We start from the raw sequence: 27,651 nt of genomic DNA on the forward strand, positions 1-27,651 counted from the left end.
GCTGGGCCCCATCCTTTGCGTTCTAGCTCTGGCAGCAGCGTCTGGTCCCAGCCAACGCTGGGCCAGCAGGTCTCCACCGTTAACTCTGCCTGGCCCAGGAGAGCGAACGGCATGTATCCCACGCCGCTACAGGAAAGTTAAAATATAACACTCTGCAGTCTCCTCCCAGGGCTTATAAACACAACAGGCAAGTCTGTCAAATTAGCCGGCCACACCTAGGTTAGCTCCTTCCCTCTAGGCAGGTAGCATTCATCCCTCTGATCAGCCGAGAGCTCACCTGTCTCAGGGAGGGAGGTTAGCAGGCTGCACTGGAAAGCCCCTTCCAGTGGCAAGAACCGGGGAGTCTGAGGTGGTGCAGGTGAAAGGACAAAGATGTCGTCGGCGGCTGCTGCAGTCTCCTTGCCTACCGGCTTCTCGGTCCTGACGACGTTTCCTGATCTCCTCTTTATCCCCGAATTTGTAAGTTTGGGCCTTTTTTTTTTTTTTTTTTAATTGAGTTTTTAGAACCAGAGCAACGGTTGTGAAGGTGCCCAGAGGCTTTGTGTTGCAGATTTCTGAGTAAAGTACAGTGTTAAGCCCTGTGCTGGTATGGTGCCGTGCACCTCTGGCTCACGGCTTTGCACGGTGGCAGTGTATATCCCCCCCGCCGTGCTCACTGTGCTCCTTACAGGATACAGATGGGGGCATGAATTCAGAGTTTTTCAACCTTTCTAAGCGAGACCATCATAACTGGGACAGTGGAGAAAAGAGTGGGGACTTCACGGCTGAGGTTCCCACAGCATTAATGGCAACTGGACAGCCAAATCTCCTAGGCAAATTTCAATATCTCAGCCTCTGCCTGTGCCCTGTTTCTTGATCAATGTCCTTGGATAAGTGTTGGCAGCATGGCAGAAGATAAAATGTAAAATAGGCTAAATGAAGCCTGTTGTCCCTGAAGGCAATTCAGCTGTTGATACATGTACAGTACAAGCTTTCCAAGGGGCAGCCAAAATCTAACTCAGTGCAAATTTGGAGGCTTATTTAAACGAGTGAATTTTGACTGTATACCTAATATGTGGAATGTTGTAAAAGTCTGGCGAAGATTAGACTTTCCAATAAAGGGCTGGCATGAACCCTGGCAGACACAGCACTGCAAGAGTGCTCAAAGGCAGCAGAAACAACTGTCTTGCATTTTATGATGATGGAGTAGTAATATGAGATCATGAGATTAAAGATGGTATCCGATGAATAGGCACAAGGACAAAGAATTAGACAGATTTATGTAACCTGAATATTACAGTGGGAGAAAATGATGGACTCTCCAGGTATTTAACAAACATTAAAGATGTAACTAAGGCCGCCTGAAAAGTTTCCATCTAACCTGTTTTTCGACAGAAACGTGGAGCTTTGACTAAATGAGAATTTTTGCAGAGAATATTTGTTTTCCTCTAAAAATTTTTTTTGTTTGTTTTGTAAAAAAAAAAAAAAGCTTATCTGAGATTTTTCAGCCAATAACCAATAATTCAGATAAAAATTGTAAAATTACTTGTTTGTTTTTGTTTGTGGCAGTTTTTGGGCCAAAACTTTTCAATTTTCCAGTGGAAAAGCTAAAATTTTCCACAAGGGGCGGGGGAGGATTCTGACCAGTTCTCAGTGTGACAGGTCAGCAAACAGGGGTTCCCAGGGCAAAAGACTGCTGGACCCATTGGTTTCAGTGGGTCGAAGGCTTCACCTGAATGGTTTAAGGGATTTGTTCAAGGTCTCACAGGGCAGAGACTCCTTCCTCTCCCAAATCTCACCTGCCCTGCCTCCCCACCCCACTGCCCTTGCGCTCTGTGCAGTTTTAAAACAGGAAACCAGGAGATAATGTTATATTGCTGGTAAAGCATTTGTTTGAAAAATGTAACTGAACAAGTAAAACTAGCATTTACATTGTGCTGTCTAAACAATGATCGCTCAGGATCGTTGGGTCACGTCAGGCCTGATCCTGCCCAATGCTTAGGCTCAGATCAATTTAGGTTCCTAATTCCCACTGAGACTAATGGGCGTTCTGGGTCTCAATACCTTTGAGCTCTTATTGCCTCCTGTGAGTTACACAGCCCCCTCTGCTCCCGGTGAGGCCCTCAGGAGTGGGAGGGCTCAGTGCTTTTCCAGCGTGGCTCTACAGGGCAAATGTCTAGGCACGGATGCTGCAGCTTGGAGCCGCCTGCAGCATCGGGGCCCTAGTATCACCGAGATCGGTAACTGTCGTGGAACAGTCACGCTCAGTCTTTCCCATTTTAAAGACCCACGTCTGGCTCTGAGCCGCCCTGCAGGAGCCGTAGAAGCAGCAACAAAGATCTGTCGCAGCAATGCTGCTCTGACCCAGTCCCCCTCCTCTGCCATGTCCATCCTGTGCTTCCACCCGCTTCCCTGAGCCTGGTCTGTGCCTCTGGGACATCACCGTCCCCTCGCATGCAGCTGCTTCATCCCCATGGATTTGGGGACTCTGACCCCTTGGGGCATGCGTGCAGACCAGGAGGAAGGCTGGGGCCTCTGGAGTTTCCTTTTCTCCTCCCAAATTCTGAGCCTGTACATGGTGTCACTGTGTAACTAACAAGAAAGCTTAGCTATGGGCCAGGATTCAGAATTTGCCAGCTTGTTGGCTGTAGGGCCCATCCTAGGGGTGGTCTGGGAATGGAGCACACTTTCCCTTCCCATTCCCGCTCCCAGAAAGAATAAGCTGCAGGGAAAAACCGCTCCCCCAGGGCTTGAAATCTGACCCCTGACTAGGCCTGGCCACCCAGGTACCCTGGTCCGCTGCTTGTGGGAGGCCAAATAATCAGATCACTGAACAGCCCAGAGGGTTTATTATGCCCATTTCTCTCCACCATTCAACAAACTGATAAGCCACCTGAGAACAGCCCTGGAGATAATGAAACTAAAGGAACTGCAGGTGGGGCCCAGTGCCCCTGAGATAACAAGACAGGTCCTGCAGCTTGTGGGAAGCAGAAACAATTTCCACCCTGTTGACAGAAGGCTGGGGAGTGTGATAGTGAACAAGGGCTGGGGACGAGGGGACAAGTGGTTGTAGAGCTGGACCGGATGAGTAGGGGCTGAAATCCTTAGCTGGTGTAAATCGGTGTACTTCTAAAGATTTAATTGGACTGGCAGTGATTTACACCCACTGGGGATCTCTGGTCCATGTGTGACGCTGAGCGTGGGATAAAGGACGAGAAAACTGGCAGAGGAAATGCAGTGTGTGCAGCGCCCTGAAAATCTGCTTTTGAAAACACGAGGTTTGTATTACAAACCTCTCGCTGGGCAAGAAACAGGGTAAATATTCTGTGTTGTTGAAATGCACCTTGCTGCTTTGTACATACTATTTGTTCAAAGCTTTAGCTCAAAAGCAATCTGTTTGGTGAGCGCTCGCTGTTGGAACTAGAACTGGTCAAAATGTTTCAAATTTTGAAATTCTAAAAATAAATGGGGAAACATTTCAGAAAGTGTTCACGAAATACGTCCTCGTTATTTTGAGCAACCCTAAGTCTAATGTTTAGACAGAGAATGAAAAGAAGCCAATGAAACCTGGTCATAAGGTGATGATGCAAAGGTATGTAGCTGGTTGTGCTTGTTGATGTGAAACATGAGATGAACGTGAAGAATGAAACCGCTTACAATGGAACTATTAAAAAAAACCAAATAAACAAAAAACCTTGAACAAAAATAGTACGGACTTCTTCAGAGGCAGGCTAAATACTGTCACAGGCCCTGTGGCTGGTTCACCCATGTAACTGTTGTAGCGAGCATGGGGCTGTCTGTGCCCTGCTAACATGGGAGCAGAGTAGGTGCTGCTCCCCTGAGATCAAGGGGATTACACTGGTGTAAGCTGCAGCAGAAGCAGGCGTGCAAGAGGCAGACAGGCAAAGTGACCAGCACCGCGTACATCTGTACTCCAGCTCGGCCCCCTGGCCCAGACTCTATTCGCTGGCTCCTCCTCATTGCTTGCAGTAGGTCAGCAAACCACAGGTTACGCTGATATCTTTCCCCATCTGTAATCCTCTCCCCAGCTCCTCGGACCATACCTCCTGCTCCTTGCTCCCCTTCCCCAGCCTCCCTGCACCTCCCCTCCCCGGCACAAGTTCCCTTCTGTCAGCGGGCGAGAAATGCAATCAAGTCACAAGCCCTGAGGCCAGAGGGGCTCTGGAGGTGGGAGCTGGCTGCTCCAGTCTCTGGGAGTAGGCGCTCCTGTCCCGTGTGGTCTCCATGGTGCCCCCCACTGCTGTTTGAGGGGTGGGTCAGTGTCCCTCCCCCATCCTGCCTGCTCTGCCACCTGTGACAGATTTCTCATTGGTCTCTGTAAAGCCAGGATGTCGCCCATTGCCCCTGACTCCAGGCGGGGGCCGGGGGAGGGATTGCAGCCCCGTGTGGTGCCTAGCACTTGTCAGGCCCTGTCCTCTCGCCTCCCAGGCCTGCCTGCTGCTGCTATCCTTGGGGAAAGCCAGTGTCAGAATCCAGGCCCCATAATACAGCTGGACACTGGGTCTCCTTCTCCCTCATATACCCGGCCCCATCTGCCTTTAGCCCCAGAGCCAGAGGGAAGGACTGCCCTCCCTGGGAGGGTGGGGACAGTCCTCTGCCTCCCCAGGGCTATCCTGTCCCTACACCCCTCTGCCCCAAGGGAGAGGTGTCTCGGAGCTAGGCCTCCCAGAGCTAGAGGCCAGGGCTCCAGCTAGGTGCTTCTTACAGTAGATTGAAATGGATGCCAGGGGCAGCTCCAGCCCTTTGCTCCTCAGCCCCGGAGATTTAACTGTTGTCAGTCCCTTGCCTGTGATGGAATTCGTAACTGATTCCGTCACAGCTGCAGCTGGGAACCCAAATCCCACCCCTGACTTTCCGCATCCTCCTGTCACCAGACACGCAGTCCCTTCCCTGTTAGGCTGATCCTGGACAGAGCTGCTTTTGATCCACTCCACCCTGCTCATCCGCAGCACGCTGGTCAAGTGGATTCACAGTTTCACCCACCTGCCCCCTCCATTGTATTACCACTTCCCTTCCCTTATTGTCGCCACTGCAGATTGTGCAGCCTAATCCTGCCCCGTAACCAGCCCAAACTCGATACTTTCATTATGTGTAGCCTTAAGTTTGTTTCCCTGTTTGCTAGAACTCAGTCAGCACAAAGTACAAACGCTGGTGAACACAAACAGCTGCAGAAAGTTGCTGAACCCCTTGTGAACAGAACACGCCAGGTTTTGGAGCCGCAGGAAGGAAAATGATTAAGCCAGTCTCCTGATTTGCAGGGGCCTGACTCCATCTCCTTTTGCATGGGTAACGACCCTGCAAGTGGAAAGGCAATGGAGACTCAGGCCCCCAAAGCTTCAGTAACGCTGACTTGCAAGTTGTAAGTGATTACTGTTCATAGGCCCTATTAGCTGGAAGGTGTTCTCATGCCAACAATCAGATAACTGTAGATATCAATTGTGCTGAAAACTCCTATGGACATATCGCTCCCAGCTGTGTACTTAGGGGGAGTCATGCATTGGTAACAAAATTTGATTAAAGATTAAGAGTTACCCAACACAATGTTAAAACTGAAAATTGCCTTTCTTGGGTTGATATAGCAACCGCTCTTATCAGGGGAAAACATTGACGTTTGAAGCATTTATGCAACTATTATGGCAAAAGGTCCTGAGATAAGAAAACATGATCAGGACATCTGATTTTACCATTTGGGAAATCTGGTATGTATTGTGTTGACAACTAGTTTAATTATGGGTAGGCTTGGCAGAATTCCAGTTTTATTTTTTATCATTTCCACAGATCTCTATTATTTTTGAAGCATTTCCCCCCCCCCCCTTGCATTTTATCCATTAAAATTTTCATGGTTGCAGGAAGCTCTGGGGGTCAGACCATTATTTAATGCCTATAGATGTTGACCTTATAAAAGTTAAAGCTTTATAACCATTAAAACACAAATTGGCAACATCCCATGTCCAAGTATACAAAGTAAATATCCCTAAATCAGACTCTGTTCTCAAGCAGCATTTTGCTTACTTTGCCTGTTTGTCGATTTTGATGATTATCGATGGAGATATTTTTTGCCAGTGTGTGTGTGTAAGAGGAAATTGTTGTTTACTGGCATTTAACAATAAAAATCCAACCCTTCCAAGCCTAATTATAGTCAGATATTCGATGTTCAGAGCTTTCCAGACAGTTGCACAAACTTTAGTAGCAAGGCCACGTAGTATGTCTGTGCTTCAAGCTGGAGAGGTAATTTCCAGCTCGAGGAGACGTACCTGTGCTAGGTCTGATAGAATGCAAGCCGCAGTGGTGAGAGCGGCAGCAGGGGCTAGCCGCCCTGAGCATAAACCTGCCATTTTGGTTTCCTGCTGCTTGTGCCATGGTGTCCGCCCTCTGCTTGCCGTGCACCAGCTTGATCAAAGTTAGCAGGGGCACCTCTAGTCCCCTCCAGCTTGAAGCAGACATGCCCTGAGAGAAACCAGACTGGAATGTGCTGTGGGTTGGGTGTTTTCTCTGCTTTTTAAAATCCCTCTGATGCGACCTGCCAAAGGAGGCTTTGCTCAGATGTCAGAGTAACAGCCGTGTTAGTCTGTATTTGCAAAAAGAAAAGGAGGACTTGTGGCACCTTAGAGACTAACCAATTTATTTGAGCATAAGCTTTCGTGAGCTACAGCTCACTTCATCGGATGCATACTGTGGAAAGTACAGAAGACATTTTTATACACACAAACCATGAAAAAATGGTTGATTAATCACTACAAAAGGTTTTCTCTCTCCCCACCCCACTCTCTTGCTGGTAATAGCTTAAGGAGCACTCTCCTTAAGCTATTACCAGCAAGAGAGTGGGGTGGGGGGAGAGAAAACCTTTTGTAGTGATAATCAACCATTTTTTCATGGTTTGTGTGTATAAAAATGTCTTCTGTACTTTCCACAGTATGCATCCGATGAAGTGAGCTGTAGCTCACGAAAGCTTATGCTCAAATAAATTGGTTAGTCTCTAAGGTGCCACAAGTCCTCCTTTTCTTTTTGCTCAGATAGTGGCCCCCATCCTGCAACTGGATCCATTTTGGCAGACCCCTGGGCTCTCATTGCCACAGGCTGTTGTCCTCTGCCAAACTGGTCCTTCCAATGAGCTTTCTGGATCTGGCTGAGGACAGTTTAATTTTATTCTGGTGCTGGCACGAAGTCGGCTGCCCTGAGTTGTTACATCCTGTGTGATCCCGGGAATTGCTGGGTTTTATTATCATCATTTTGGATTACTAAGGGAACACTTCCCCCTTTTTTGTAGCTACAGAAACACAACGAAGCTGTCAGGACACCTCAAATGATGAGAGCTCTCTTAGAGGGAACATTTCCAAAGACAGGTGTGGGGAAATTTAGGTGTATGACTGCTTGATCTGAAAGAGTATCCATCAGGCCCTGTGACACTCCGAGGGCCAGCTTCCTCCGGGTTTGTGTAAATACTGTCACTTTCATCTGCACAAGCCCGTGCCCCTGAACCTGGCTTTGGGCGTTCTGTTTAACTAGCCTGCAGGCTGAGTTCCTGTGATACCCAGAGGGGAGCCATTCCACAGAGAGAGCTTGGAGGTTTCCCCGCCTAGGTGCCACCTCCCCAGCCCCCAGCTCCGATCTGTGCAGCCCGTCAGCTATGCAGGAAAAGAAGGTGCAGCTGGAGTGGAGAAGTACCGCAAAGTAGCAGACTCCAAAGGCAGAGAGGATCAGCAAAAACCTCCTGAGCTGTTCTCGCATTCTCCTTCCACCACCTCGCTGCTGAGGTAGCCAAGTGAAATGTGAGAAGGTTGGGATTTCCTAAGGGAGTTAGGCGCCTAACTCCCTTAGGCTCCTTTAGAATCTGCAACCTCCATTCCCGTGATGGTACCACAGATGTGGATTAAGTGAGTTTCACTTTGCTGCCAGCTCCCAGAGGAGAGTTGGGTGGGGCAGGAGGAGCAAATGCAACTGAAAAGAAGGGCTGGAGGCTACAGTGGCTGAGACGAAACAGTAAAAGTCTAGCCTGAGCTCCTGCATAACACAGGCCCTGCGAGGCCCAGCTTGCCCCAGGAGCTTGGGTTTCAGGCAGACGAGGAAGGATGGACCAAGGTTAGGATGCTAGCCTGGGGCTCAGACCTGGGTTCAATTCCCTGTTCTGCTGCTGACTTGCTGTGTGACCTGAAGCGAGTCGCTTAGACTAGGGCTACCCTAGGAGCTGGGGGGTGGGGGGGTGATGCCCCTGCCCCTGCACACCTGCTCCAGCTAGAGCACGTGTACAAGGCAGTGTAGCCTGGGCAGCAGCCGTGGAGGCATGGCTGAGCCATGCTGAAAACAAACGCAGGAGTCCGAAGCTGGGCCCCGCCTGGCCCTATGGCTGGGAGAGCAGCGACCATGGGGAGCCACAGTACGTGTTTTGAACTCTGCTCTCTAGCTGTCGCGGGGGTGGGGGGTGGGGGGGGAGGAAGAGTTCCTGATGGGGGCAGTGACCGGGAGTGGGGGGGACGCGAAGCTGTTGAGCGTAAGTATAGCCATCAGTGCTGGGTGAAACTCTCCATATGAAACTTTTTTCAGCAAAACAGGCGGCTTCAGTGGCCTTGAGATGTTTCACAGATTTGTGCTCAATTTGCCAAATTTGGTTTTGGGGTCTCCCCCCGAGAAATTGAATAAAATTCCCCCCAAATCACCACGTTTCAACATTTTTTAAAACAAAATGTTTTGGTTTTTTGGTTCAAAACGTCTTTGTTTCAAAAATGCTTTTAACCAAAAACATTAAAATGCTTGAAATGGAACCAAAACAATTTTGGGTTGAGCAACTTATTTATTTTTTACTTTTCAAGTCACCAAAATGTTGTTTTCAGTTCAACTCAACTCCCTCCCACCCCACCCCCAATTGTTTGAGTGGATTTAGTTACCCCGTGAGCGGGGGAAGGTTTGTGGGAGGAGAGGAGCTGGGAGAGCAGCGGGGAGGAGTGAGAACAGGAGGTATTCGGGGAAGACTGGAAGTGAGAGAAGACGTGGCCAGTGTGACCCAGCCGTCAGCCACTCCCACGAAATCGCACCGGGCAAGTGTAGCTGGCAGCGCACGGCTGGGCAGCCGGAGCCCAGGCCAGAGGCCACGCTGGGATCCATTTAATAAGGGGGTGAGGCTGGCTCCCCTTGGTCCCTGTGCCAACCCTAGCACCAAGGCAGGGTCAGTTTTCACATCCCCCTTCACTGTGCTCTGCCCTTGGCCTCTGCACCCTGGATGGAGGGACAGGACAAAGGGACATGTGCTGGGGCACTGACTATGGAGGGAGGGAAGGAGGGTCGGGGCTCAGGGCAATGCCCAATGGACAGGGAGAATTGGGAACTGGATGCAGGGATGTCAGGGGAACTTGACTGTATAGGAGGCAGCTTGGAATGAAACCATTTAACCTGGGCATCTCCCACTGTTGGTTCATGGCTCAGTGTGGCTTATCCAGTGCCGGTGAGGCATTAATGGGAAGCGGCAGGAGAGAGGAGCCTCCGAGGGGCTGTGTGCGCAGAGTAACAGCGGTCCCTTTGGTAAGAGCAAATCCTGTTTCCACTAATGAAGTCAATGCTCTGGGCCCAATGGGAAGTGGAGGCGATTTCTCAGCCAGGCTTTGACCCAGTCTGAACCACTCAACTCTGCGTCTCTTTCTGAAAGACATCCGCAAGGTCTGGGCCAGGGCGGCTCCCTGGCTGTGTGACCCAGGAGGTCTGGCTCTATGGTCTGGTGGACCCTGCTGGCCTCTCTGAGTCTATCTCTCTGTAGCCCAGACATTGTTCTCAGCCACGGCCTAGGCTCCTGGCTGGCTTTTGTACCACAGCCTCCCGAACACCCACCACTTTGTAACTCTCAGCAGTTGGAGAGAGGAGGGAAAAGATGCAAACAAGGCAGGCTGGGACTGCGGCTGGGAAACCTGCCCTCACACAGGCTCAGTGTGTCCCTAGGGGGAGGTGAACTGGTTCTGGAGAACAAGGTTCTGGAGAACAAAGCGCAGCACTCCCAACTCCTTGTCTCTATTTGCAAAAGAAGTCTTGGTTTTACAAGTGTAGTTGCAGAACTGTAAAAACAGTTGTCAAAGAATGGCTACAAAACCCCAAAGGACCCTACTAGTAACAAAAGAGCAACAAAAGAAGTTTGCAACAGAATTGTTAACCCACAACATAGAAGGGACTTTCCCCACTGAAGAGCTAGTTTTGGATTCAGCAATACGAACTGACTGGCTGAAAAAGAAAACATGTGTTTCCAGGATTTAGCCTGCAATCTAAGCAACAGTTCCCTCTTCTGTTCCTTGCTGCATTTTGCTGGTCAGACCGCTAGTGGGACACTGGCAAAGTCTGATGCCTCAGCAGGACCACAGTAGAACTCTCTTCCCCGAGAAAGCAGAGAAGGGAAATCAGATTCCAGAGGATGGGGCTAGAATTCGCTGACCAGTCCTCAGAAGAAGCAGCTGAAGGGCACACAGCTGTCTGGAAACAGGCGCTGCAATGGGCAAAAGCTGGATTCTCTCTGAGGCATTTGAAAACACTGCCCTGGACAATGGCTGTAAAAGTGCTGATGGGAAACGAGTCTGTGGGATTTGTGCTCCTAATTCCCTAAGGGGCTTGGGGAACCCCCCCCCCAGCAATAATCACGTATGGCCTGTTCCCACGTACACTACTCTACACACCGTTCAGGTGTGGGCTTTTTACCGAGCTAGTTCTAAACCGTAGTGTGGCTGCAGCTCTGTTACTAGACTTACTCCCCTTCCCATACAGCTATCCGGGGATAAGAACCTTTACACGGGCACAAGTGTGCCCGCACCAGGGGCCTGAAATGCTCTAACACACTGGGATAGGTCAAGTGGTACAACTTGTGTGTCGAGCAGGGCTGGGGGGCTGTTCTGTCTTCCCAGCAGAGAAAGTTATGACCCTCCCATAATGAGGGGAGGGGAGATGTTCCCACAGGAGCCCCGATTGTGTGCGTGCGTGTGTGTTTGGCTGGAGGGCGTCTGTGCAGTCACCACATCTAGCCGTGGCTCCAGACTGGTGTCCAAGCGTCCCTAGCGCTCAGACTAGTTGCTGGAGCTCCCCGGCATGCTCGTGGCTTTGTTGCTGGTTTGGGCAATGGAGACTGTTGTTCTCTGGAGGTCTCAGAAATCATTTGAGATTCACTGTTGTGCTACCTTAGGGCTGGGGAGTTAAAAGGCTGCTGCTGAACCCGGTGCAGCGCTCCGGAGCGGGTGGCTGCCTGAGGTTGTTACAAGAAGAAAAGGAGTACTTGTGGCACCTTAGAGACTAACCAATTTATTTGAGCATGAGGTTGTTACGGCACTGAACCAGGAGCTGGGAGGGCAAGGCTGGCAGGAGACACACCTCATCATCACGCACCGCTGGAGCTGAACCAAATGGCTTTCCTGGGTCAGCTCTGGGGAGCCGGCTCCGCAGCGGGCGCATGTTGGCCCAACGTCACGGCCTTTCCTTCCAGCCCTGGGGCCCGGGGGAGATTCTCTTCCGGGTCCTACCGTGCCCAGGCGGAGGCAGGGGGCTGCGATGCCCCAAGGAAGGCGGCTCTGGTGGCACTTCTAGCTGAGAGCAGACGTGCCGCCCTCTCAGGCCTTTCCTCCTGGGACGTCCAGCCTAAGGCCGCAGGCTCCAGCGGGTCCAGGTCATACAGCCGGCTCTGAAGGCTCGGCTGACCCGAAAGACCGCACCCTCAGCCAGGGTCCATCAGCGCGGAGGAGCCCCTGCAGCTTCGAGCTATGGGGAAAAACCCAGGCAAAGGCAGCTCCAGCTGTTTGCTGTTGCATTGACTCAGACGGTGGAAGGTGAAGGGAACCTCTGGGAAGGGAATGTGATACCACATCAGCATAATGGGGCTGCCTCCGGGCGGGGGGGGGCACATTCCTCTGCCCCCCATCTGTTTACTCTCCTAACAGCCTTTCTTTTACTGATCCCTGCAGCTAGCTCCAGCCAGGTGGCTTTCATGACCTCTCAAATCAGACTCTTTACAACAGGGGTAGTGGGTGAGGCTTGATTTGTGAGGCAGAAGAGAAGGGAAATTACCCAGCCAGCAGCCGCTCTTCCATTGCTAATGGCTGTGAATGGTGCTAAGAGATGTTGGAACAGCTTCTCTGAAGTGTATGACAACAGTACCTGAGGCTTTGGGGGAAATAGCAGGGCTCTGGGCTCATTATCCTTTCCCATACTTGACAGATAATTGGAGGGGCTATTCATCAGGCTGTCCTGCTCTTTGCTTTAACAGAGTAAACTAGGTCCTTCTCTCCTGGTGTGTATGGGCTCATGTTACCTACTTACCATGAAGAAGAATGTCAGAAAACGATACTGGAACAGGTTTTGTTTGTTTTTTTTAACCTCATATTCCACACTGTGCTGGGTTTCAACTGAGCACCTACTGGCTCTTGGGGATCTTCACAGCCCCTCGCTGCCAGTGAGTCACGGATCGTCTGCAGATTCCAGCAACTGACCAAGCAAATTCAGACCCTATTTATGCAACTGTGTTGTGATTGCCGTCTGGCTTGTCGTTAGAATATACACATTTATTAGTAGGTCTAAGCTCATGAAAGAGGCATCCAGCTGGTAATCTCCATGCGTGATATGGAAGAGTAAAAATACTTCTACATAGTGCTTAGTAAAAAGAAAAGGAGTACTTGTGGCACCTTAGAGACTAACCAATTTATTTGAGCATGAGCTTTCGTGAGCTACAGCTCACGAAAGCTCATGCTCAAATAAATTGGTTAGTCTCTAAGGTGCCACAAGTACTCCTTTTCTTTTTGCGAATACAGACTAACACGGCTGTTCCTCTGAAACCTGTCATAGTGCTTAGTGTGTCTCTTGCATCAATAGGTTTTGAAGAGGTTCACTAAGTTGGGTGAGGACCAGAAAAATGTTTCCTCTGGGGTTTGCAGAAGACCTCATTCAAGTGATCAATCCAGCATGTGTGTTTCTGGACTTGTACAATGCTCCCATCCAGTGTGTTCTCTGAATGTGTCGAACTATTGGGCTTTTTGAGACTAGCCAAAGAAACGTATTCCCTTCCCAGGATAAAGTTGGGATGAAATAAAGGCATCTCGGAACTTCGGGTCTTCCTACAGCATTCAGAGGATTTCTGAATATTGTGCTGGTGTGGGAGAAATATCGTCTCTACTTTCAAAACGCTCTCAATTGGTGTCAAATATAAGTGCTGTGATTTGCTAGGGTAAGTTGGTGTCTGAAATCGGAATCAGCCAGACCTCAGGACAAAATGGTAACTTGGGTTATGTCTACACTGCAACAGCTCTAGTGGTGCAGCTTTGGCACGGCTGTGTCGCTGGAGTGTAGACACTTCCGACGTTGATGGAAGGGTTTTTCTGTCAGTGTAGGTAATCCACCTTTCTGAACGGCCGTCGCTAAGTTAAACAGAAGAATTCTTCCATCGATCCTAGCCATGTCTGCAGTGGGGGTTAGGTCGACCTAACTGCATCGCACAGGACACACAACTTTGCGTAGCCCGGGTGCTGTAGCTAGGTTTTAGGTGCAGACCAGGCCTCAGAATGATTCTAGGCTTGTTGAGCCTGGTTTATCGTGTGGAGCTCTAGCTGTTCAAAAGAGCCTCCATTTTCCCTTCTGCGGGACACTCCTTCCTTGCTCTGCCGTTACAGCACCCAGGAGTCCATTGAGCCTCCGCCTCCTCTCCTCTGTGACACAGGGCAGCAGCCGTCGGGCTCCCTGTCAAGATGAGGAGACTGGTAATACAGAGGCTAAAGCCCTGATCCGGCCAGCGCTTCCTACAGCGTGCGCTGCTCACTCCTGTGAGGAATAATGGGCGTGTAACGAGTGAGACTGCTCCCAGCAGGTGGCAGGTGAGAGAAGTCTCTTGGGCCTCCATGTCCAGTCAGTGCTTGCATCTTCCTCGGTAGCAGCAGCAATGCCCAACTGTTCCGGGTTGTGTGGCGTCCAGCCAGCCCGGGCTGCCCATCACACAGGCCCCGGCAGCACGGGGAGCTGTGCTGAGCGATCTGAAACACGTCAGGCTCCATGGGCCATTGTCCAGCCCCCAGGGCTAACAATGCGCCCGATCCCATTCAGCATGCGGAGGGCCTGGGGAGGAGTCGGTGAACTAACTCCCACCTTTCCGGGCCAGGCTCAGCCATAGGCTCTCTAGGATTCTGCCAAGGTCCCGGGTCAATGAAGCACTTAAGCACGTCCTTCAAGTTAAGCATGTGCTTAAGTCCCCTTTGACTTAATTAAGCATGTGCTTAATTGGCTTGCTGAATCGTGGCCTACAGCCTATTGATCCACTTCCCCTTGCTGTGTTTTCTCCTTCCTGTTCCTCCCACCCTCTTTCCTCTCCCGCCCTGTGCCCGCGGTGTCCAGCTGTGGTCCTGTGCCCCTCCCCCATGGTGTCCTCATTTTAACTCTTTTGGGCTCCTATATTCCATCTAAATTCATACATCAGTGTTGTCACCCTTCCCTTTGCCTCCCCGGTTGTGTTTCATCATTTCCGTTCCATGCCCGCCCCTGCAAACACTGCCAGGTACTACGCAACAGCTCCTAGGTACGTGGCACCGCAAGGGAGTGACCATGCCGGCTAGGTCTGTGTGCGCGGCCCATCCCTGCTCAGTGCCCGATGGGGCAGCGGGGTGAACTAGTGAGTGTTGCCGGGCTTTGGGCTATTGGAAATAGGGACAGTCTGGGCATTTAGATAATGCTTAGTCCTGCCATGAGTGCAGGGGACTGGACTAGATGACCTCTCAAGGTCCAGGCCTAGGGTTCTATGATTTCAAACCGATTACCACCGATTAAAACTGCTATTGGACCGACTGGTACCAGGCATAGTACCACAAGCTATCATGAAATTCCGGGCCACCGTGGTCTCGGAGCGCCGCTGTGGGGCGTGATAGCTGCCTGCCTGTGGGGCACCCATGTCTGTGTCACCTGGAAGGGCTGTGGAAAGAGCCTCCAAGGAGACCCCTCCCTCCAATGCCTGGCTCTGGGTGGCCAAGGGTGGCTGGACGCAGTGGGTCATCAGCAAACCACTAAAGCAGCAGAACCTGGAGTTGGTGTGGGATTCTGCTGGGGCCCCAGGACGCTGAGCCAGGGCATTAGCTGGGACTGATTGTCTGTCAGATGAGGTTGGAGCGACCCTTAATATGAGGGATAAAACATGCTCTGTGACTGGCAAACACGACAGCTTGCTGGAACGATGCCCTGGGGTGTGTAGGGGAGCGGTGGGAGAGGGTGTAATAATCCTCTCATGGGTGGGAAGGGTCACGCCTGGCCAGGTAACAGGTGTAGCAAACACGGACAGCCTGGAGAGCATTATGAAGCGCTCTGGGGGGACGCTGGCAAGGCACAAGGTATGCTGTTGGGGAAGCACAAAAAACGGGAGCTTTGACGGTCCAGCTAGCTAAGGGTGCATTTACAGTGGAGCTGGGAGGTGATTCCCAGCTTCAGGAGATGGACCTGGGTTAGCTCTGACCACGCCAGCCTGCTACCCGTAGCAGCCTGGATAGCCCTTTCCACCCCATGGGCTGCCGCGGCTACGCTCTGTATTTAGCATGCTAGCTCGATCAGAGATTGTCTCCTTCAGCTGGGGATCACACCCCGCTCCAGTGGAGATGAGCCCTACCTTCGCCGCAGACCCTCTGGCTCTCAATTCGGGGCGTTTTCTCCCTGTGCGGGAGAGGAATGGAAAGTAAATGAGAAACCAAGAAACCGCCAACCTGTCAAATCGGGTCCAAGACCAGTGCCCGCACACTCCCCGGCGGCGGGTGATGAAGGCGCATGGAATGCGGCGGGCACATGCGGCGTTCTGGAGAGAATGAAGGAGAGGCCCTTGCGTGCTGCTGTGTCGCCGTGTGGTTGCTGACCGGGTAGATGGAGAGCGTCCAGAGACACTGATGGCATCGGAGCAAGACAGAGATGGTGTCTTACCGCAGACCACAAGGGCCTGCTAATTATCTGGCCAACCGGCATCTCTGGACTGGTCTCGTACTGCCCAGGACCAGGTGGGAGACGCCAGAGGGATCAGCCGGGCTGGAGGGCCATGCTGCCCAACTCGCTGTGCTGCCCGGAAATGGATGAGCCCCAGTTCTCACCCCAGAGCAGCCTGCTCATGACAAACGATCAAGCCTTTGGCAGGGGAGCAGCTGAGGACCCGAGTTGCTGGGCTGGCCAACGAGTACGGGTTTGGACGGTGCATTCGGCTGGCTGCTGTTTGTCAGGCACGAGGAAGGGTCTCGTTCAAATGGGGGAGCAGCATGCCACCCCAGTGACTCTGCTGGCTGGCTTGGGGGGTGGGGGGCACATCCACAGGCACCCTAAAGGGGCTGGGCTCCTCCCAGCTGGGAAGGCCCCTGTCTCAGGCAGTAACCCTGAGAGGAAGGTCAGGGTGGGAACGGTGGCGGATTAATGATTTTGCCGCCTCTAGACCCAGAAATAATTGCTGCCCCACCAGCAGCTCCCCCCCCCCCCCGCTTCTCCCCACTCCCTGCCAGGGCTTGGGCAGGAAACAGCTTCCCGAAGGAGGGGGAAGGGGGGGACGCGGCGCGCTCAGGGACCGGGGTGGGGATTTGGGGAAGGGGACCAATAGGGGCGGGGAAGGGGTGGAGTTGGGGTGGGACCGGAGGCAGAGGGCACGAACCGGCACCGGGGGGAAGCAGCTATTATAAATTTGTCGGCCTAGGCGATATTCCCACCCAGCGGCGCAGCGTGTCTCTCAGCTGGAGCCGAAGAAAACCAGCATTTCTGAGTCCAATCCTCCCTCGGCAGCAGGGGTTTCTTCTGCCTCCAGGGGCCGTTCCCGGGCACATGGTTCATTTACTTATTCCCACCCTGCTAGAGATAAGACGTCTGTCCATCTGGTCTGCCCTTCGCGGTGGTTTACAATCCCGTGGGGCTCAGGGAGAGTGCTGGGATTCGGTGCCGTAATGGGACTTCCTTGGGAGGCACCATCAGGTTGTGAAAAATGGCACCAGGAGGGAGACTCTGGTCGTGATCGGCAAGGACCTAATGGCCGAGAACGCAGGGGCTGGCTGAAATCCAGGCTCCAGGAAGGGAGAGCGGCTGTATAAAATCAAGAGGTAGTTGGCTGGCAGCGTTGCGTGGGGAGCGAAATGCGTTTTAGCCCTCCAGTCTGTGCTCAGCTGCCAGTGCAGCCTAACGAATAACGATGTGTGTTTGCAGAGGGCTTTTCTGCATTAAGAGTCAAGTCCTAACCCGTCAAGGTTTAACGCCTCATCGGACTGGGCGCTGCGCGTGCAGCACTGGGAATGGGCGTTCCCTTGGATCAGTGAATGGACGGGGGGTTTCTAGTTGAAGGGGCCGTGGGTACAGGTCAGTAGCCCTAGGAAGATTGTCAAAGCAGTCTGCGTAGGCAAGTCTTCGCTCCTTCCATCAAGGCAGAGGGTGATCTCTGCACCCTGTTGATTTCAGTTGCGGGTGAAGAGGGCACAAGCCAGCCTGCATTTAGCTCTGTCTGGCTGGGTCAGAGAAGCGGGTGAGGATTAGAAGTGAGGAGGAAAGACCCACCCGAAGGACGGGAGTGGCTCCAGACACAGGGTTCTTTGTGCATGCATTTAAACAGGGAGGGGACGTCAGTGCAGCGTAACCCCAGAGCCCTGGAGGACATGCAGGTAAACCGACAAGTTGTTCCTGGCAGCATGCAAAGCATTGGGGGATAGCCATCAGAGGCCTGCCAAGCTTATGTGGATAAGCAGTGTGTGTGCATGAACATCAGCCTGCACTGACTCAATATGCAACGACCTTACTGTGACGGGAGCCCCGGGGTGCAACCTGGAACTGGGGTGCCACTGAGCCCTCTGTTCCTCCGACTGGGGCTCCCTCTCCCAGTGTGATGCTGTGACAAGCGGCAAACCTCTCCAGCTTCTGCACTTACACAAACATCCACCATCAGGGACACACCCAGCTGACTTCCATAAATGCTTCTCCCAGCCACTCATGAACCAACAATGGAGAGGCTCCGGCCAATTCCCCCCAGCCTAGGACCCCAGAGCTGTACAGTTCTGCCCTGCTCAGAAGCCCGACCACTGTAAATTTATTACCCAGGCCACCCCTCCCTCCGTGTGGAGAGGGTATTTAGCCTTTGTAATCTGAGCTCAGCGTTCCCAAGCACTTCAACCAAAACACACTGATTTAGGGAAAATATAAAACAGGTTTATTAATGACAGACAGACAGGTTTTAAATGATTATAAGTGGTTGGCATAAAAGGACAGCGATGGCTACCAAAGAACATAGAAATAAGCGCGCAGTCTAAATCTTAAACCTTATTACACGACGCAGTATTTAGATCGGGGTCTCAAACACGCAGCCCGCAGGGTTCTTCCCTGCTAACCGCCAAGCTCCCCACGGCCCCCCCCCCGACCCCTCCCCAGCGCTCCGTGTCCCCAGCCTAACTCCAGGCCAGGGGTAGGCAAACTAGGGCCCCGGGCTGGATCCGGCCCGCGGATTTGCCAACCCCATGGTGCTGATGGCCCCACGCTGCCCCCATGGCCCCGGCGGGAGGGGGAGCAGAGAACTCCGTGAGCTGTTCTTGCCTGCAGGTACCTCCCCCACAGCTCCCACTGGCTGGGAACGGGGAACCGCGGCCAACGGGAGCTTCGGGGGAGGTACCCACAGGCAAGAACAACTCACGGAGTTCCCTGCTCCCCCTCCCCCCGAGGCTGCAGGGACAGGGTGCCCACCACTTAGGGTGCCTACCCTGGTGCGTGCTCCTGCCACCCCGGAGCTGCTCAAGGTAAGCAGTGCCGGGCTGGAACCCAAACCCTTCCTGCACCCCGCACCCCAACTCCCTGCCCTGAGCCCTCTGCCTGCACCCCAACCCTCTGCACACCCCACACTCCCTCCTGCACCCCAACCCCCTACCCTGAGTCCCCTGCCACACCCCACACTCCCTCCTGCACCCCAACTCCCTGCCCTGAGCCCTCTGCCTGCACCCCAACCCTCTGCACACCCCACACTCCCTCCTGCACCCCAACCCCCTGCCCTGAGCCCCCTGATGCACCCCCAACCCCCTGCTACACCCCGCACTCCCTGCCCTGAGCCCCCTGCTGGACCCCACACTTCCTCCTGCACCCCAACTCCCTGCCGTGAGCCCCCTGCTGCACCCCATGGGCAGGGGTGGGAGTGGAGTGGGGGGCGGGGGCAAAGGGGGTGGGGTGATGCGGCCCTTGGGCCAACGTACGAGTCCTCATGCGGCCCTCCTGGTGATTCGAGTTTGGGACCCCTGATTTAGATCAAGCAATGTCCTCACCCCACTGGATGTTACAGTCCTTACTGCATGGGCTTCCCCCTGAGCCTGGACCAGTCTCCTCAGATGAGCTTTGTCTTCTTGGCACCCCGGCTGTGTCCAGTGTAGGTGGGGGAGGAGAAAGGTGAAGACCTGATGCTACTGTCCCTTGTTTCACACCCTCGGCCCATGTGCCTGGCAGACACTAGACAGGCATGTCCTGGCGGGCTTTGCTGAGTCATAGTGAACGGTCAGTCCCCATGTCACAGTGACTGAGCAGTTACCATTGTGTGATGCTCGCATGGCTGAGTCACACAGTTGATTAATGGGCGGTCAACACCTCCCTGAGTGTCACTAGCAAACTTACAGCATATTTCACTAACAACCATACAGCACAATTTCATAACTTTATAGACTCTCTAATAATATACATATGTGGACAGACTAGCGGGTTTCAGCAGATCATGACCTTTCATATGATGCCTTACGTGGCATGCTTTGTATGAAATATCATGACAATATTTGGGGGCGACAGGATGTCATTCTGAGGTACGGTGTGTCACACTTACTCCACTTTCAAAGTGGATTGAAGAATACGTATTAACTAGCTAGTTAGTACGTGTTAAGAATTGTATGGTGTGTGTGTGAAGGCCATGTTGGATATATCTACGCTGCAGTTAGACAGCTGCAGCTGGCCCATGCCCGCTGACGGGCTCAGGCTATGGGCCTGTTCAGCTGCAGGGTAGCATGCAGTGTTGTTGTAGCCATATTGGTCCCAGACAAGCTCTCTCACCAACAGAAGTTGGTCCGATAAAAGGTCTGATCTCCCCCACCTTGTTTCTCCAATTACAGTATAGACAGCCAGGCTCAGCTTGGAGCCTGGGACCCTCCCCCATCATGGGGTCCCAGAACTCAGGCTTCAGCCTGAATATCTACACCACAATTAAACAGCCCCTTGGCCCAAGCCCTGCGTGCCTGAGTCAGCTGGCATGGGCCAGCCACGAGTGTCTAATTGCGGTGTAGACACACCCTTTAGTGCACACAAATTAAAGTTAGTACACAGTAAATCCTTGTGTAGACAAACCCTTCTGAGCTGTATTAGCAGGAATGTTATAAGCAAGACCCAAGAAGAAATTCTTCCGCTCTACTCTGCACTGATTAGGCCTCAACTGGAGTACTGTGTCTGGTTCTGGGTGCCACACTTCAGGAAATATGTGGACAAACTGGAGACAGTCCAGAGAAGAGCAACAAAAATGATTAAAGATCTAGAAAACATGACCTATGAGGGAACACTGAAACAATTGAGTTTGTTTAGTCTGGAGAAGAGAAGACCAAGAGGGAACATGATAACAGTTTTCAAGTACATAAAAGGAGGAGGGAGAAAAGTTGTTCTCTTTAATCTCTGAGGACAGGACAAGACGCAATGGGCTTAAATTGCAGCGAGGGTGGTTTAGGTTGGACATTCGGAAAAACTTCCTGTCCGGGTGGTTTAGCACTGGAATAAATTGCCCAGGGAGGTTGTGGAATCTCCATCATTGGAGATTTTTAAGAGCAGGTTGGATAAGACACCTGTCAGGAATGGTCTAGATAATACTTAGCCCTGCCATGAGTGCTGGGGACTGGACTAGATGACCTCTCGAGGTCCAGCCCTATGATTCTATAGGAGCCACATTGTTAAAGCAGGAGAGCCAGAAGCCAGTGGAAAGCTGTGTGTCTATGGCTGTGCACAGCTAGCCAGAAAACCAGTACCAATATCACAGGAAGAGTCAAAAACTTTTTGTTTGTTTACTTATTTACATTTCAACAAATGCAATGCTGAGCTCAGTTGCTGGTCAACAACACCCCCCCCCCCCCCGATGCAGACACAATTTTTCATTGGAATTTATTCTGTTAATGGAAAATCTAATTTTCAACAACAAATGTCATTAAAAATGGAAAATTAAGAAAACTTTGGCCAGAGGTAGCAGTTGGGTTGTGGAAAATTTCTCTATTATGTCTGAGCGTTGGACTCCATGGAGAAACACTTCCCTTCATAAGTGTTTCGTTTTGGGGCTATTAAATATAGGCAGTCCTCAGACTTATGACGTTCCACTTAAGTTGAACAGCACTTACGACGCGTCTAGATTGACACCCTGAATCGATTTGAGACTATAGGTTTTGAGTTTCCCACGCTCGTCTCACAATGGAGTAGTTGTGGTTCCGAGTTACAACGTTCCGACTTACGACGCAATTGTAAGGAACCAATTGTGTCATAAGTCTGAGGACTGCCTGTATTCATGTATAAGATGGCAACTCCCCCCCCACTCCCCCCGCATGACAATAAATTGCAGAACTAGATGATTGCTGCCTTGTGAATTGCCTGAGAAGAAGTGAAATCTAGGTGTAGAACTGCTGTATTTTATTAAGACAGGGTTTGTTAAATTAATATCCTTATTTGCCTTCTTTCCCCAAGAAACTATCTTGATGTACAGCTTTCAGGTTGAGACCAATGGACTTATCGTGTCTTTTGAGCTCATAACATGACACATGATGATGAAACCTGAATTATTCTGTTCTCTCTCCCTTTTGCTTATTCTTGTAGGTCTTTGGAGGCCTTGTCTGGATTCTGGTGGCCTCAACCAGGGTAGCTTATCACTTACTGCAAGGCTGGGTTATGTTTGTTTCCGTGTTCTGCTTCACATTGTCAACTCTTCTCATGTGCCTCTATTTCTGCGGCGCTCATGGTGGAAAATCTTCCTGGATTGCAGTGGTAAGCTGATCCTGCCTTTGTATAGCTCCCTGTCACACACAGTCTGAGCACTTTGGCCCTGATCCAGCAACACTTGGGCATGTACTTGAATCAATGGGACTATTCACCGGTGTCAAGTGAAGTTAAGCATGTGTGCTGGCAGACTCTGGGTTTATATGCCTCTCACTGTGCCCTTGCAGGATTATCAAAAGCTGCTATCAGCCCTGAATCCAGAATAAGCAGCCTCCGTTGCTGCTGGCTCAGGAAGCCCAGCAGTTGTGCATGTTGCACCCTGTTCTGATGAGCAATTAGCAATGCTGTGTTTTGCATCTCACCCTATCCCCAGGAAGGGACTGTAATCCACACCCTCCTGATGTACCTCCCTTCCCTCTTCTCCTCCAAAGCCCTTTCTTTCTGGGGAGCCTTCTGCCCCCTCTGAGTTGTCAGCCATGGATAAGCTACAGCACCGCATGCGGGGAAAGGATGTTCTTGTGGACTAGATGTTGGCACGGGACTTGGAAGATCAGAACTACAGCTGGTTGGGAGTTTTCTGTCACAGGAAATAGTTTCTGCAAAATTAAAATTTTCCACAAGATAATTTTGAATTTGCTGAAATTTTTCAATTTTCTTCCAGGAAAATCAAAACAAAATATTTTGCTTTGGGTCGATTCACCGCTAAACTGCATTTCCCAATGGGGACACCCTTGCCCTGTGGGAACTGTAATTCAAACTGCTCATGTCCCCATTCGTTTAAGGGCTGGTCTCCCTGGCCGGACTACACCTCCCCTGGTGCAACACAGGGTTCTCCTCTGACTGAGCCACATGGCACACCATGTGAGATACATGATTTCAGGTGCATCATGGAAGATGAAGCATGGCCGGGGAGCTCACCCCATAGGGGAGAATGGAGGCCTGAGATGCCCAAACTACAGCTCCCATGAGGCAATGCAGTTTAATGTTGAACTGACTTGAAGTGAAATGTTTACGGGTTAGTTCAACAAACTGAAATGCAAATTTTTGCTGTTTCCAAAATGAAATGTTTTGAAAAGTTATTCTGGGGAAAATTTTCAATATTTCATCTTTGTCCCAGTTCAGCGGGGGTCAGGGGAGAGGGGGAGTTGAAAATCAGAACTTCCCATGGGATGGCAATTCCGATTATTGCTCTGCTCTGACCCGAGTTCTGTTCCTGCGTCTGTGACAGACTCCCTGAATGACCTCAAGCAAATCTCTTTGCCTCAGTCTCCCCATCTGTTTAAACAGGGAAACTACTTCCCTCTCTCTCGGGTGCTGTGAGGGGCTCAGACACAACGGTTGAGGAGTGCCCTAGAAAATCGAATAATTCCAAGTTTCCCTCCCTCCCCACTGGAACATTCCTCCAGTGGCTTGGGAGGCGGGACGAAGAGGTCCCCAATGATGGCTAGCTGAGCAGGATGGAGCCAGTCTCCTCAGGAGTCCTTGGTGGAAGAGGACAAGATGGCTCCTGGGCTCTGGGGAGTATCGTGCACCAGAGGGCTTCTTACGGCACCTCAAGAGCAGAGCAGCAGGCCCTGCCCCTCCTGCTGTCGCCCCGTATTGATGGGCCATGCCCTCCGGGGGCCCTGGCACGGGGAGAGGCATATTAGCCAGGCCCTTGTACCAGTCAAGACCATGCCGGGTGGGGATGTAACTGCTCTGCTCCTGCTTGGGGTCACTAGGCCTTCACCCCCATCCTCTCCTCCTTTCTAACAAGGCCAGGCCCTGCAGCTCAGCCTTGCTCATTACGTACAGGAACTCGCTCCCTAACCCAAGGCTACACTTTCCCTTCCAGTCAAGTCTCCCCTCCACAGGGCTAGATTGTCTCTGTTTCTTCCCCCACCCAGGATGCCCTCCTCAGCTTAGGACTCCAGCTGTGGGACTGGGCAGCAAGGACGGCTGGCCCGATAAGCTTCCCTGCAAGGCAGGGGTGGGTAGAGAAGGGCGGGGAGTTTGGAGAGCCCTGGGTGCCTACAGGGTATGGGTGAAGTAACTTACACTCTGCCCACTAGCACTCACGCGCGGGAGGAATCGGACGCTGAGTTACGGCTGGTTTCCAGGCTAGACGTGCCACTCCAGGAGCACATGCGCTCCCTTGCCCAGGGCAGGCAGCATGGCTACCAGGGCAGAGACTAGGTACTGCTGGGATTGCTGGTTTTGTTGCTTGTTGTCTCAGCGCAAGGGCACGGTGTGCGGCAACTGGGAGTTCAGCTCCCTTGCAATGGGGCCTGCTCCGAGTGGTCTTCCACACAGGCGCAACGTGAGGGAGAACAGCCTCCATATACCACAGCCCTGTGGAAAATTGGGGATTTTGCCTTGAGTCGGCTCTCTTATTTATTGTTTGTGTTACTGTTGCACCTAGATGTCCCAGTCACAGGCCAGGCCCAGATGCAAAGACCAGATCCTCAGAAGTATCCAGGCACCTAATTCCCTTTGGGAGTGGCCCATTGGGAATTAGGCACCTAAGTATCTTTGAGGATCTGGGCCACAATGCTGCTCCTCCCTGCCAAAATGTATTCACCAAAATGCCAGACTTGGACACAATCCCATTTGCACAAACCACTTTGGCCTGAGTCTTAAGTTAAATGAACTAGTTGTGTTTGGCCCACAGTGCTTTTGTCGCTCTGCCGGGAAAGCGTGTGTGTGTGTGTTTTTTAGATTACCTTCTGTCTCTGACTTGAATAGTAGTCTTGGAAGCGATGGTTAATTATTATTGTTTTCTAGGATGCTTTCTACCATTCAATGGCTGCTCTGTTTTACCTGAGTGCTGCTGTTTTACAAGCCTTTGCCACCATCCTAGCCCATGACGCTGGCGTATTGAAAACTTACCAGGAAGACATTGCAGCAGTGGTAAGTGTCAAATAGCTTTCACAGTGGAGGGGCGAACAAAATGTACCAGGAGTGAAAGCTGAATGGCCTGAATGGAGACCACCTAAGACCCAGCACTTCCATGAGGGGGGAGGGGGATAACCCTTCTCTCCCTCACTATGAGAATGAGCAGTGTTTGTTGGTTAATCATCCCCATCTATCAGACTCCAAAAGACACTGGGATCCAGGCCATTCATGTCCAGTACAGTAGCCCACCCTTTCCTAACATGCCCGCTGGTTTTAACATCTTTCTAGTATAGTATTATTGAGTGCTATGCTCTGTGGCCAAGTGACTACCATCCCTAAGCCCAGCCGGGGCTTCGTCCCTGCTGATCACAGGAGACGCCAGTGAAGATCTTTACTCGTGGCAGCTTCTCTTTTACCTGCAAAGACTCTGGGGAATATGGTGGTCATCTTAACTGAGGGCCAACTGTGGCTTCAGCCCCATTGAAAGAAATGGCAGATGGCAGCCGTTTGAGAAAGGGTAAAAGTGTGTGAGATGCCACCAGAGATTGAGACCCCGCCTATTGTGAGACATGCACAAATAGTATTGTGAGGATCAGGGAAACCGACTAAAAAGCACCTAAGTGACTCAAGGACTTAAGCCCCGTTTTCAAAAGTGACTTCTGCACTTCACAGCCTAAGTGACTTTCAGTGACACTTAGGATTCTCAAAAAGAAAAGGAGGACTTGTGGCACCTTAAAGACTAACAAATTTATTTGAGCATAAGCTTTCGTGAGCTACAGCTCACTTCATCGGATGCATTTAGGATTCTAAATCACATAGGTGACTTTGAAAATCTTACCCTTAGCAAGTCTGGAATGGAGTCATTGCTTTTGGGCTCCAAGTACTGTACTGGTTAATATGAGTACTGCTGAATGGGCAAATATAAATATCCGGTCAGCAAGCAATACCCTTTAGCAATTAACTGTACCTGACTCCAGCTTTCTTTCCATTGTAGGTATTTGCATTTTTAGCCACCTTAATGTACGTGATTCATAAAGGGTTCTCTCTGCTGAGATGGAAATCATCATAAAACCTCCAGAACTTCCCCTAAGGAATCCATCTTGAGCATTCTTCTCAGTTATGATACAAGCATACGTCATTAAATGGTTGCTCATTTTACACCGGTATACTTTGATGTACAGACTACTATACACTGCTTTGTACTTGGTAACATGACAACGAAGAAAAAACATCAGCCTGGAGATATCTATTTTTCAGCAAAATGGTTTCTTTTTGGTGTCTTCTAAGTCAGACACAGTTTTGTTGTAGGGAACTGGGAACCTGCTTTACTTCTCTCTGTTTTGTCCTATCTCCCGGGACTGGGCCAGCTGTTGGAATGAATCCAGGGCATCTCCCAATCCCCTGTCAGTGAAGGGAGCCTCAGGCTTTGGTGGAACTTTGGTCTCAACGGTTTTGCCTCCTGAGGACTGGTATGCTTTAGTCTAACTAAAGTCTTTGGGCTTAATATCGGGGTATCTGGGTGAAAATTAATTGGCCTGGAAAATTCAGGGAGGTCAGACTAGATGATCTAATCTCTGGTGGCCTCAAATTCTATGAAACTTTCAAAGGAAAGCCTCCCAGCTGAGTAACTTGATTCATTCCTGGGGTCTACAAATGAAACCATCATTCTCCATTGGCCCATCTCTTTGCCTTCCTCTCTCTTTCAGGTGACTTCCTTGGGGATTGTTTAATTTTACATAAACTACATGGAGAGTAGCTCAAATGGGCCCCGATCCTGCATTTAGCTCCATGCAGAGCTCTGCTGACTTCATGGGGGCTCTGCAAAGCTGCAGGGATCTGCTTGTAGGGTCAGGGCCATATTCTGTAGCAGCTGTCAAAGAAAGTAGATAGTGTCTGTTGGCTCTTTAGGCAAGACAGCCAGAAAAACAAGTGACATGTTCTGTCATTTTCTCAACACTGCGAGCGAGAGTGGAGAAGAAGCAGATACATGAATTGGTAAAATTCACCATGTTGAACAGAATAATTTAAACTGCGTCAGCATTTTTAAGGTCACAAATACGTATACGGGCTGCTCTGACACACTGATGCCAACAGGCCAATTGCCACTGACTTCAATGGAAGCAGGAGCAGGGTCTAACTACTCAGAACCCTGACACGCTGAAAGGTACATGCCACATTTTCACACTTAGCTGCCTAATGTTAGACACCTGAAGCTGTATTTGGGCGCTTAATTTTAGGCACCTGACTTTGAATATTTTAACCAAAATATTTTCTCTTCTGGATCCAGACAGCAGCAGGCCCAGTACAAAATCTCCTGGCACATAGAAACACAGCTCTGGGATTTATTCATCGTTAGGCTTTTCCTTAACATCTAGCGTGACAGAACAGTATTTCAGGCAGTGACTGTCAATGTTCTCTTCACCTTGCGATGAGAAACCGGAACAACTAGTCTGCTTTCCTGGGGGGATATGTGAATTTTTGCAAACTTTAAGGATATTCTTGAATTAAGAGAGCAAATTATACATCTCAAGAATTACTGTTGTCTTAGTCAGATGAGGGAAGATTATTTAGATGGTGTGCTGTGTAGTCTGTAAACTAACTTTAAAATATTGATCAGCGCAATAGGGATAATAAACTATTCTCAAACAAATTGTTTGGTTTGTTCATTAGGAAGAATCCAAAAAGAAAATCTTTTGAAATATACAAATACTTCATAGCGAATAAAAAAAAATCTTTGCCATGGATTTTCCAAAATGGTTTGTCCCTGTCTTCTTTTCATAGCCCCTGCAGAGATTTTAATGCGATTACAGCAGGGTGGATAAGATTAACTCTTAACATTGCTCAAAGATACATTTTCAGTAAATGTGCAGC

The 27,651-nt window shown here is 50.8% G+C and overlaps 1 protein-coding gene across 1 annotated transcript; it reads left to right on the plus strand.

Moving 5' to 3' along the window:
- The first annotated feature begins 195 nt into the window (after positions 1–195).
- Positions 196–27,534, plus strand: MAL (mal, T cell differentiation protein (MAL blood group)). Its single transcript, XM_048842225.2, has 4 exons — positions 196–459; positions 21,787–21,954; positions 24,670–24,795; positions 25,775–27,534. The coding sequence occupies exons 1-4, from the start codon at positions 373–375 to the stop codon at positions 25,847–25,849; spliced, it is 456 nt and encodes a 151-aa protein (XP_048698182.1). The 5' UTR covers positions 196–372; the 3' UTR covers positions 25,850–27,534.
- Positions 27,535–27,651: the final 117 nt, after the last annotated feature.

Source organism: Caretta caretta, chromosome 3, assembly GCF_965140235.1.
Source record: "Caretta caretta isolate rCarCar2 chromosome 3, rCarCar1.hap1, whole genome shotgun sequence".
Taxonomy (NCBI): Eukaryota; Metazoa; Chordata; order Testudines; family Cheloniidae; genus Caretta; species Caretta caretta.